The sequence below is a fragment of the Scyliorhinus torazame genome, chromosome 1 (genome assembly GCF_047496885.1).
Source record: "Scyliorhinus torazame isolate Kashiwa2021f chromosome 1, sScyTor2.1, whole genome shotgun sequence".
In the NCBI taxonomy this organism is placed as follows: Eukaryota; Metazoa; Chordata; class Chondrichthyes; order Carcharhiniformes; family Scyliorhinidae; genus Scyliorhinus; species Scyliorhinus torazame.
In genome coordinates, this window is record NC_092707.1 from 28,271,513 (window position 1) to 28,284,355 (window position 12,843).

Sequence of the window (12,843 nt, forward strand, 5' to 3'; positions counted from 1 at the left end):
ATCTTGTATCCAGGGGATGAGGGCTTTTTTGTGTTTTGAGTGATTTTGTATGTCTATTTCAGGGTTAACCTATTTGGATGACTTGTTGCCCAAGTTGTGGGCATTTATTTGTGAACTAGGACCTCAAGGGGGTCTGAAACTATTCCTTGAGTGCTTGAACAATGATACCGAGGAATCCAAAAGGCTTCTTGCAATGCTGATGTTATTTTGTGACTGCTCACGGCACCTTATCACGTAAGTTTGTGTGAGATTTGAGATAGACCTGCAGGCTTAAATAAAGTGCCCTGGGATGGTGGTGGAAGAACAAAGCAACTTCATTTAAAGAGTAAAAGCAATTAAACGTGAAAGATTTCTGCTCCAAGAACTCCAAAATCTTATAGAAAAAATTACTGAGATAAATGATTGGGTTTTTTTTAAACAAAGAAAAGCAATTATCTTGCCAGCAGCAGGTCTGCGATGGAATTGTGCCTGATAGGCCACATTGATGATTTGACCGGTGAGAAGCATCCACATTCGTTCCCTATTTAAAAAAGATAGTTGTGTCAACTTTAAACCAAACTTGTCGCCACACCAGAGCCATCCATTTGAATTATTCTGGAGACTGGGAATTTCTTGTCTCAGCCTCTAAAATATGTTTTTGCAAAGCCTTAAACCAGTTATTATCACCAACTCTTCCAATTAATTTTGAGTAACTTGTCCCATTTCATTGCAAAAAGCCTATGAAATGCATAGTGGCGAACTCATCAACCTATTTAAAATGATGGCCGTGGCACAGTTTTGCTTCTAAGGGTGAGCATATTTAATTCCATTGAACCAAAATCTTAATGCTGGAGCTGAATTATATTTTTAGTTTAGTTTTTCTTACGACTTGATTTTGTGGCATGTCTATTTTGACAATAAATATGACTATTGCTGTGATGGAAATTTAAAAACAAAATTATTTTCGATTAACGCATGATGTTAACAACGTCACAATATTAGAGATTGTCATTTGATCCTGAATACCTGTATCAGCACAACAGGGAGGCAGTAGCGTAGAGCTATTGTCACTGGACTAGTAATCCAGAGACCCCCAAGGTAATGCTCTGCGGACCTGGGTTCGAATTTCACCAGGGCAGATGGTGGAATTTAAATTCAATTTAAAAATCTGGAATTAAGAGTTTAATGACGTAAAAACCCATCTGGTTCAATAACGATCTTCAGGGAAGGAAATCTGTCATCTTTACCTAGTGTGGCCTACATGTGACTCCAGACCCACAGAAATGTGGTTGACTCTTAAATGCCCTCAGAGATGGGCAATAAATACCCAGTCAGCGATTTCCCCCCCAAAAAATTCTGAACTATTTGCTCTGATTAAATTTCTGTTTTTAATAAATAATTCTGATTTTTTTTTTCTTCCTCACTACGTTGTGTTGTATTATCTTGTTGCGGGAATGCATTTTGCTTCCATGGCATTTACAGGAGTCCACGTTAACCCAATGAGTCTGTTGCCATAGGCGTACAGTTACCGGGAGTGGATTTTATCAGCAGGCATTTTGCCTTGGAAGCACAAGCTATTGAGAAATAAAGAAGGTGTGGATCTATGTAACACCTTTCACAACCTTTGGATTTATCAAAGTGCTTCACAACCGATTAAATACTTTTGAAGTGTAGTCACTGTTGTAACTGTAGGGAAACAGGGCAGCCTATTTGTGCACAGCAAGATCACATAAACAGCAATGAGATAATGACAAGATATTCCTTTTAGTGGCTTTTTGGAGGGATATAAATTGACTAGGACACCAGGATAACTCCTCTGCTGTTCTTCGAATAGTGCTATGAGATTTGTTGTGCCTATCTAAGTGGGCAGACAGGGCCTCATTTTAACATCTCATTGAAAAGACAGCACCATTGTCGATGCAACACTCCCTCAGTGCTATTGAGGATTTCATCTGGCTCGATAGCCACTAACGATAAACAAAATCTTAAATTTTGGTTCACTTCATGCGGCACCACTTTATTGATGGGTGTGTTCAATAAGAATAATTCAGCTCAAATGTTGTGTACATTAGTAGAATGTCACACCACTGCGTCTTAATGCCGAGTTAAATATCATTTATTTCATTTGTGGTTCTCCGTAACAAGCCCCATCTGCTGATGGAGCTCCATGGTTCATTAGGCAGCTGTTGAGTACAGGTCTGGGTAAATCTAACTTTTTTCCCCCTTTTTTTTTTTTGTACCACCTGCTTCACTCCTAGTTCTCTGATTCCTGTCCTGTGAAAATAAATTCTAACAATATTATTACAGGATCTTGGATGACATTGAGGTGTATGAGGAGCAAGTCTCATTCAAACTGGAAGAGCTCGTCACCATCTCCTCCTTCCTGAATAATTTTGTATTTAAAATGATCTGGGATGGCATTCAGGGTGAGTTTACTTGCGTAATATCAAGAATTATAACTGGTCTGTTGTGACAACTATCTGGTTGGGTTTGTGGAAACACTGGGGTCTGTGTTAAAATTTAACCAGTGATTCCTTTGCTTAAAGTCCGATACTGTGAGGAGAGATTGAATAGAATGGGCCTATGATCTCTGCAGCTTAGAAGGATGTGAGGTGATCTCGTTGAATCGTACAACATTCATTAGAAGGTTTGACAGGAAAGATAATGAAGCTGGTTCCCATCACTGTAATCTATACCTGGGAGTCATAGTCTCAGGATAAGGGGTTGTCTAATTATGACCAAGATGAGAAATCTTTTCACTCAGAGGCTTGTGAATCTTTGGAGTATTCTCCCTGAAGGCTCTAGATGCCCAATCGTTGAGTATATTTAAGACTGAGATCAACAGATTTTGGACACAAGGGAATCAATAGCATAGGGCAGAAAAGGGAGTTGAGGTAGCAGATGGAGTGGTAATACAGGTTCACGGTGAGCTGCCTCCTGCTATTTCTTGTGTTTCTTCTATTGTGACGAGGATATTCTTTAAAAATTTGAACTTTCTGTTGAAATAAATAAGGAAGCAATCTTTTCACTTCTGAAGTCTGGCATTAAATCCAGTTCCGTTAAAGATAATGATGTCAATCTGATTATCTGTTAGTTGCTACCCTGGCCTTATGTTGGGTGCTGTGTGTGAAATTCCAGTTCAGGTTGCTTTTACATTTTGCATTTTCAAATACCTTTAGCTGCACCTAGAGTCCTAGAATTTTTACAGCATTGAAAGCGACCCTTCGGCCCATCTTGTCCATGCTGGTCATCAAACACCTACCTACTCTAATCCCATTTTCCAGTATTTGGCCCGTAGTCTTGTACGCTATGGCATTTCAAGTGCTCACCAAAATGCATCTTAAATGTTGTGAGGTTCCCGTCTCTACCACCCTTTCAGGCAGTAAGCTCCAGATTTCAACACCCTCTGGGTGAAAAGGTTTCTTCCCACATCCCCTCTAAACCTACGGCCCCTTAACTTAAATCTATGCCTCCGGTTATTGTCCCCCTCCGCTATCGATGCCCCTCATAATTTTATACACTTCAATCAGGTCCTCCCCTCAGCCTTCTATGCCCCAAGGAAAACAACCCCAGACTATCCAGTCTCCCTAGATAGCTAAAACGCTCCAGCTCAGGTAACATCCTGGTGAATCTCCTCTGCACCCTCTCTAGTGCAATCACACCTTTCCTAAAGTGTGGCGCCCAGAACTACACACACTACTCTAGCTGTGGCCTCACAAGCATTTTAAAACAGCTCCATCATAACCTCCCTGTTCTTGTAATCTATAAAGGCAAGTATCGCATATGCCTACTTAATCACCTTATCTGCCTGTCCTGTCTTCAGGGATCTGTGGACATGCACACACCAAGGCCCATCTGATCCTCTGCATTTCCTAGGCTCCTATCGCTAGAAATCAATTCTAACACATTGGAAGAACCTGCGTTCCATTTTCATCCTCAAAAATCTTTGAAACTTTTCTGTCGTGTCAGGCATTAAAGCTTTAATATTTAAAAGATTATTAGTTGAAAGTTGTTGTTTTTTCCCCAAAAATCAATTTTTATTAAAACAGAATTAGTTGCTCGTAGACAACCCTGTCTATTTCTTGTTGAATCTGAATCAAGTGGCAGAAATCTGGCAGCGTTGGATTCTATCCCATAGGCGACCCATTGGGCTACTGTGAAAATTGGACAGATCTTATACGCTGAAGAATTTTCTTTTCTTTTGTGAAGACATTGCATCATTCCATTCATGCCAATCCCAAAGAGCAAAAGATGAATTATTCCAAAGTAATGTGGACAAAGATAGAATGAGCACCCCCCCAAAACAAGCAGATTCATATCTGACATGGTCCAATAAATGGAAGTATCTATTAATCTAATTGGGAAAATTCAGACCAGCTTTTTTGCGAGGTGGATTTGATCCCTTCCTTGTCTCCCACCTAAATCAGGTTTGTGTTAGTAAAAGCGGAAACCTAATCAGGAAAAATCTGAATTGAAACATTTGTTTCTGTATCTAGAAAATGCAAAAGGAGAGCAACTGGAGCTGTTCCATTCCGTTCACGGCTGGCTGATGACTCTGTATGAGCGAGACTGCCGGAGACGCTTTGCTCCTGAAGATCACTGGCTGCGCAAGTAAGTGAAGAATAAAGTTTCACCACAAAGCAGTGCCCTTGCCTGCATCTTGTCTCAAAAAAATAATGCAAGCACTAATCAGACCGTTTCCCCTTCCTGTCTTGTACACAGCCTGCTCCTTTACTACTGTTTAAAAAAAAATTGCTATATGGAAAATATTAAGAATAAACAAGTACTGAAAGCTCATTGGACTGTATTTTACTCTGCTTGCCAGTGGGTTTGAAGGCAGTAGGCAGCGTGTCCACCCTTGACCTGAATGAAATCTTGCGCAGGAAAGGGGAGGCATTGGGCAAAGCACCTGCGCCCTATCGAGGTCCTTAAATGGACAATTAATGGCCTGTTAGGTGCCTCATCCTGCCCCTGTCGGTATTTTACCATCAGGATGGGCCATGCTGTAGCCATCTGGGATGTCCACTTACAAAGGGAAATATGGACACTTGCAAAGAATCACGGGAGATATGGCCAATGCAGGATCCAGACGAACTCAGAGCTTGAGTGTATATTTGCCACTAGATAAACAGACACGATCGAAACCCCCAGCCAATTTGCATTCTAACGGCCCATTTCCCCAGAACAAAAGACTTGTACTCAGGTATCAGATACAGATACATACTCATCGACGCCACTCCTTCACCCAGGAAGGCCAAACAGCCAAGGTCAATGACCAGCTCAGGACACGCCTAGCCATCAAGGCACCCGCCCCTTTATTGGCTACAATCGAAGGCAGTAATCGAAGCCTGCCGAATTATTGGGTCCAAAGCTAAGGACCGCCCAAAAGAGCACGAAACCCCCGAAGGATAAAAAGAGACACTGCCATCTGTTCAGTCTCTCTTGGCTCCGGCTTACGCCGAAAACCAATTGCAGCATCATGAGCAGAAGCAAGTTCAAGACCAACGATCGCTACAGACGGATGAGCCAGCAGAAACTAAGTCAGTTCTCCAGACCCAGCCACGCAACATCCGAACAAAGGCCTTGTTCCTCTGCATAAAGCCGGGTGCCTGAAGTTAAGTACAGATTGTTGTAGTGTTAGGTGTAATTTAGCTTGTAGTGTTTTATGTTGCCGAAGTAATTCTTGTGTGTAAATAAATTATCATTGAACTTGAACGAACTAACTGGTTGTTTGGTCTTTGATCGATATCCGGTAAAACCTTGTGGTGGTATCATTTGATAGCTGGCGACTCTAAAGAGCATCATTATTAATTGGCGACATTACGCCGGTGCCAATTGGCAACAATGCCATGCAGGAAACCTGGGAGATTTAGCTGTGCGGGCTGCTGTCAGGCAAAGGGTGAGAACCTCCTTTAGAGTTCTCTGGGGCTATTGGAGGAAAACCCTCTCCCAGTTCAATCTCCCCGTTAAACCGCCCCCTCAGGCCTCCTGAACCCTCCCCCCAAGCCCAAACTTACTTGGGATTCTCGGTGTGGTGGGACTGTCTGTAATCCCGACAGTCACCACGCCCATCTAGGGCTACAGACCCGTTGGTGTTTTTTTCAGGCAGGACTTCCTTCTCAGATGGGGCGGAAGTATTGCCTTAAACCAATTAAGGCTGATCCAGTTTAAATTGTTGCGAGTAGGCGTTCAGGATTGTGGGCAGGCTAACCCCCACCCCCCCCACCCCGACATTTTAATTGTGGGGGTGGGGAGGGAGACAAAGGTGCCCTGTCCATTTACAGAATAGAGACAGAACAGCTGCTCACTGATGACTGGTAAGATATTGTACGAAGTCTTACAACACCAGCAGCACGGTAGCCTTGTGGATAGCACAATTGCTTCACAGCTCCAGGGTCCCAGGTTCAATTCTGGCTTGGGTCACTGTCTGTGCGGAGTCTGCACATCCTCCCCGTGTCTGCGTGGGTTTCCTCCGGGTGCTCCGGTTTCCTCCCACAGTCCAAAGATGTGCGGGTTAGGTGGATTGGCCATGATAAATTGCCCTTAGTGTCCAAAATTGCCCTTAGTGTTGGGTGTGGTTACTGGGTTATGGGGATAGCGTGGCGGTGTTGACCTTGGGTAGGGTGCTCTTTCCAAGAGCCGGTGCAGACTCGATGGGCTGAATGGCCTCCTTCTGCACTGTAAATTCTATGATAATCTATGAAACCAGGTTAAAGTCCAACAGGTTTGTTTCGATGTCACTAGCTTTTGGAGCGCTGCTCCTTCCTCAGGTGAATGAAGAGGTCTGTTCCAGAAACACATATATAGACAGATTCAAAGATGCCAAACAATGCTTGGAATGCGAGCATTAGCAGGTGATTAAATCTTTACAGCTCCAGAGATGGGGTAACCCCAGGTTAAAGAGGTGTGAATTGTATCAAGCCAGGACAGTTGGTAGGATTTCGCAGGCCAGATGGTGGGGGATGAATGTAATGCGACATGAATCCCAGGTCCCGGTTGAGGCCACACTCATGTGTGCGGAACTTGGCTATAAGTTTCTGCTCGGCGATTCTGCGTTGTCGCGCGTCCTGAAGGCGTGGTATAACTCGACGTTATACACCAGATACATCGATGACATTTTTTTCCTTTGGACCCACGGCGAAGAATCACTGAAACGACTACACGATGACATTAGTAAGTTCCATCCAACCATCAGACTCACCATGGACTACTCTCCAAAATCAGTTGCATTCTTGGACACACTCGTCTCCATCAAGGACGGTCACCTCAGCACTTCGCTTTACCGCAAACCCACGGATAACCTCATGATGCTCCACTTCTCCAGCTTCCACCCTAAACACATTAAAGAAGCCATCCCCTATGGACAAGCGCTCCGTATACACAGGATCTGCTCAGACGAGGAGGAGCGTAACAGACATCTACAGACGTTGAAAGATGCCCTCGTACGAACGGGATATGGCACTCGACTCATCGAGCGACAGTTCCAACACGCCACAGCGAAAAACCGCACCGACCTCCTCAGAAGACAAACATGGGACACAACCGACAGAATACCCTTCGTCGTCCAGTACTTCCCGGAGCGGAGAAACTACGTCATCTTCTTCACAGCCTTCAACACGTCATTGATGACGATGAACATCTTGCCAAGGTCATCCCCACACCCCCACTACTTGCCTTCAAACAACCGCGCAACCTCAAACGAACCATTGTTTGCAGCAAACTACCCAGTCTTCAGAACAGTGACCACGACACCACACAACCCTGCCATGGCAATCTCTGCAAGACGTGCCAGATCATCGACATGGATACCACTATTACACGTGAGAACACAACCCACCAGGTACGCTGTACATACTCGTGCGACTCGGCCAATGTTGTCTACCTCATACGCTGCAGGAAAGGATGTCCCGAAGCGTGGTACATTGGCGAGACCATGCAGACGCTGCGACAACGAATGAACGGACATCGCGCAACAATCACCAGGCAGGAATGTTCCCTTCCAGTCGGGGAACACTTCAGCAGTCAAGGGCATTCAGCCTCTGATCTCCGGGTAAGCGTTCTCCAAGGCGGCCTTCAGGACGCGCGACAACGCAGAATCGTCGAGCAGAAACTTATAGCCAAGTTCCGCACACGTGAGTGCGGCCTCAACCGGGACCTGGGATTCATGTCGCATTACATTCATCCCCCACTATCTGGCCTGCGAAATCCTACCAACTGTCCTGGCTTGATACAATTCACACCTCTTTAACCTGGGGTTACCCCATCTCTGGATCTGTAAAGATTTAATCACCTGCTAATGCTCGCATTCCAAGCATTGTTTGGCATCTTTGAATCTGTCTATATATGTGTTTCTGGAACAGACCTCTTCATTCACCTGAGGAAGGAGCAGCGCTCTGAAAGCTAGTGACATCGAAACAAACCTGTTGGACTTTAACCTGGTGTTGTAAGACTTCGTACTGTGCTCACCCCAGTCCAACGCCGGCATCTCCACATCATGGTAAGATATTGTGAGAAAAAGGGTTAGAACAGAAGACTGTGCTCATATGGGGAAACAGCACAAAATAATAGGCAATGTTCAGTAAGCATGTCAGAAATTAAAAGTTGTTCTTGGAGAAAAACTGCAGAGTTTTTGAGGGGGCTACTGAGTTTAGAATCCATTAGGAGAGGAGAGTGGCAGCTTCCGGTTGCGGCTATGCAGAGCTAAGTCGCACGTTTGGCAGCTCCCGCTTGGAACGGACTTTTGTGCTCTTTTCAGGGCCCCCAACAGCATTTGTTCGACATTTCCCAGTGTGGGAAGAAGACTGCAACATTCCCCCGACAGTGTATGGCTTGGACCAGGAGCGGGGCGACTAAAAAAGTGGCGGTGAAGCCAAAGAAAGTGCGAGGGAAGAAGAGCAAGATGACGGGCGGGGACCAGGCAGCGTGGATGCAGTGGGCGCAGGAGCAGCAGGAGGTTATCCAGCGCTGCTTCAGGGAATTCAAGGCAGACCTGCTGGAGCCAATGAAGGCTTCTATTGATAAGCTGCTGGAGACCCAGACGGCCCAGGGGGTGGCGATCCGCGAGGTCCGACAAAAAATCTCAAATAACGAGGACGAGATCATGGGCCTAGCAGTAAAGGTGGAGGCGCAAGAGGCGCTCCACAAGAAATGGCAGGAACGGTTCGAGGAGATGGAGAATCGGTCGAGGCAGAAGAATCTGCGGATCCTGGGCCTCCTGGAGGGACTGTAGGGGTCGGACGTGGGGGCCTATGTGGTCACCATGTTAAACTCGCTGATGGGAGTGGGGTCTTTCCAGGGGCCCCTGGAGCTGGAAGGGGCCCATAGAGTGCTGGCGAGGAGGCCCAAAGCTAACAAGCCGCCGCGGGTGAGGCTGGTGCGGTTTCATCGGTTCGCTGATCGGGAGTGCGTACTCAGGTGGGCCAAGAAAGAGAGGAGCAGCAGGTGGGAGAATGCGGAGGTTCGAATATATCAGGACTGGAGCGCGGAGGTGGCGAAGAAGAAGGCCGGGTACAACCCGGGCGAAGGCGGTGCTGCACAGGAAGGGGGTGATGTTTGGCATGCTGCAGCCGGCACGTCTGTGGGTCACCTACAAGGACCGGCACCATTATTTTGAGTCCCCGGAGGAGGCGTGGGCCTTTGTTCTGGCCGAGAAGCTGGATACAAACTGAGGGTCGGGATAGGGGGTCGGGCGTGGGGATGGTCGGGGATTGTTGTTGTTGTGTTACATTTTGAGGGGGGGTTCTTTGTTCTTGTTTATTTTTGGTTCGCTGTGGGTGGGTTGGGCATTGTTTTGGTTGGGTCTGTCGGGTGGGCTCTTGGAGGGGGGCAAGTAAATGGAGTAGGGGGTGAATGGCCGGTAGGGGGGGATGGGGCCCCGCGGGGGAGGGGGAGGCTCGAGTCGGGGGTGAGGGCTCTGGGCCTGTAAAAGGAGCTGCGCCAGAGGAGGCGGGGCAGGGCAGGTGGAAAGTGCGGGCTTTTTCCCGCGCTGAAGGCTGGAGGGGGCGGGGCCAGGGTGGGGAAGCACGGGTTTTTTCCAGCGCTTGGGATAGAAGGGGGAGGTGGAGAGCCTGCTGGTGGGTAATGGAAGGGGAGGGGAAGTCCCACAATGGGAAGAGTCGAAGGAGAGGCGGGAGCGGCCGGGGTCAGCAGGGGTCAGCTGACTTGCGGGAGTGCAACGGGGGGAGCAATGCAGCTAGGAGTGGTCCCAGCTGAGGGGGATGGGGGGGGGGGGGGGGGAACGGACTGGGTTGCTGCTGGTATGGTCAAGGGGGTGCTGGAGCGAGTAGAGGGGGTTGGGACGGGGGTCTGCCGCCGTGGGAAACGGGCCGGGCGTGGGGCGCGGGCGCGTGGCTGGCCGAGGAGGGGTTATGGCTAGTCGGCGGGGAGGGGGGCGGGTAGCCCCCGATCCGGCTGATAACCTGGAACGTAAGGGGACTGAACGGGCCGGTAAAGCGGGCCTGGGTGTTCGCGCACCTGAAGGGGCTGAAGGTGGATGTGGAAATGCTCCAGGAGACACACCTGAAGGTGGCAGACCAGGTAAGATTGAGGAAGGGGTGGGTACACACCTGAACATGTACGCCCCGAACTGGGACGATGCGGGTTTTATGCGGCGTATGTTGGGTCGGATCCCGGACTTGGAAGTGGGAGGCCTGATAATGGGGGGGTACTTTAACACGGTGTTGGATCCGGCACTGGATCGCTCCAGGTCTAGGACGGGTAGGAGGCCGCCTGCGGCTAAAGTACTGAGGGGGTTTATGGACCAGATGGGAGGGGTGGACCCTTGGAGATTTGCAAGGCCGGGGTCTAGGGAATTTTCATTCTTCTCGCACGTTCATAAGGCCTATTCCCGGATCGACTTTTTTGTTATGAGCAGGGCGCTGATTGCGAGAGTAGAGGATACCGAGTACTCGGCGATAGCCATTTCAGATCACGCCCCGCATTGGGTAGACCTACAGCTGGGGGAGGAGAGGGACCAGTGCCCGTTCTGGCGCTTGGAGGTGGGGCTGTTGGCAGGCGAGGAGGTGAGCGAGCGGGTCCGAGGGTGCATAGAGAGATAGCTGGAGGCCAACGATAACGGGGAGGTCCGAGTGGGGATGGTCTGGGAGGCGCTGAAGGCGGTGGTTAGGGGAGAGCTGATCTCCATTAGGGCCCACAAGGAGAGGAGAGAGCAGAGGGAGAGAGAGAGGCTGGTGGGGGAGATGGTGAGGGTAGACAGGAGGTACGCGGAGGTGCCGGGACTGTTGAGGGAGAGGTGTAGCCTCCAGGCTGAATTCGACCTGTTGACCACCAGGAAGGCGGAGGTGCAGTGGAGGAAGGCCCAGGGGACGATTTATGAACATGGGGAAAAGGCAAGTCGGATGCCGGCGCATCAACGTCGGAAGCGGGACACCGCTAGGGAGATCGGGGGAGTTAAGGATAGGGGAGGGAGTGTGGTGCGGAGTGGGGTTGGCATCAATGTCTTCAGGGACCTTTATGAGGAACTGTATTGGTCCAAGCCCCCACTGGAGGAGGGAGGGATGGGCCGCTTTCTGGACCAACTGAGGTTCCCGAAGGTGGAGGAGGGACTGGTGGTGGAATTAGGGGCCCCGTTTGGGCTGGAGGAGCTGGCGAAAAGGATAGGGAGCATGCAGGCGGGGAAGGCACCAGGGCCGGATGGTTTCCCGGTCGAATTTTACAAGAGATATGTGGACCTGTTGGGCCCGTTGCTGGTTAGGACCTTCAATGAGGCAAGGGAGGGGGGGGGGCTTTGCCCCCGACGATGTCCCGGGCACTGATCTCCTTGATCCCCTGCAGTGTGGGTCTTACAGGCCGATTTTGTTGTTAAATGTAGATGCCAAGGTGCTGGCGAAGGTCTTAGCCACGAGAATTGAGGATTGGGTGCCGCAGGTCATCCATGAAGACCAGACGGGGTTCGTGAAGGGGAGGCAGTTGAACGCGAATGTGCGGAGGCCCCTGAACGTTTTTATGAAGCCGGCGATGGGCGCTGAGAAGGCCTTCGATAAGGTAGAGTGGGGGTACTTGTGGGAGGTGCTGAAGAGGTTCGGGTTTGGGGAGGGGTTCGTCAGGTGGGTTAGGCTGTTGTACGAGGTCCCGATGGCGAGTGTGGCCACGAGCAAGAGGAGGTCTGAGTACTTTGGGTTGCATCGAGGGATGAGGCAGGGGTGTCCTCTGTCCCCCATGCTCTTCGCATTGGCGATTGAACCCCTGGCTATGGCACTGAGGGAGTCGAGGCATTGGATGGGGCTGGTGCGGGGGGGTGGGGGGGGGGGGGGGGAGAGGAGTATAGGGTGTCACACTATGCGGACGACTTGCTGCTATATGTGGCGTACCTGGTGGGGGGAATGCCGGAGGTAATGAGGATCCTCAGGGTGTTCGGGGATTTCTCGGTACAAGCTCAACATGGGGAAGAGCGAGTTGTTCGTGGTTCACCCAGGGGACCAGGAGAGGGGGATTGGCGAGCTCCCACTAAAAAGGGCGGAGAGGAGCTTCAGATATTTGGGGGTCCAGGTGGCCAGGAGCTGGGGGGCCCTGCTTAGACTTAATTTCACAAGGCTGGTGGAGCCAATGGAGGAGGAGTTTAAGAGGTGGGACGCGTTGCCACTGTCCCTGGCGGATAGGGTGCAGTCAGTCAAGATGATTGTGCTCCCAAGGTTTTTGTTCCTGTTCCAGTGCCTTCCCATTCTTATCCCGAAGGCCTTCTTTAGGCGGGTCAACAGGAGCATAACGGGGTTTGTGTGGGCGTGAGGGACTCTGAGGGTGAGAAGGGCGTTCCTGGAGCAGAGTAGGGATGGGGGGGGGCTGGCGCTGGCCAACCTCTGTGGGTACTACTGGGCCTCCAATGCGGTGATGGTGCGCAAGTGGGTG

General features: G+C 49.5%; 1 protein-coding gene across 4 annotated transcripts in view; it reads left to right on the plus strand.

Annotated features, from left to right (window-relative positions):
• ube3b (ubiquitin protein ligase E3B) overlaps window positions 1-12,843 on the plus strand; it is a 73,412-nt gene that overhangs the window by 36,138 nt on the left and 24,431 nt on the right. For all 4 annotated transcript variants that reach the window (XM_072478852.1, XM_072479122.1, XM_072478950.1 and 1 more), the window contains 3 exons: window positions 63-234; window positions 2,287-2,405; window positions 4,476-4,590. In XM_072478852.1, coding sequence (XP_072334953.1) covers window positions 63-234; window positions 2,287-2,405; window positions 4,476-4,590 — 406 coding nt within the window. The remainder of the gene's footprint in view (window positions 1-62; window positions 235-2,286; window positions 2,406-4,475; window positions 4,591-12,843) is intronic.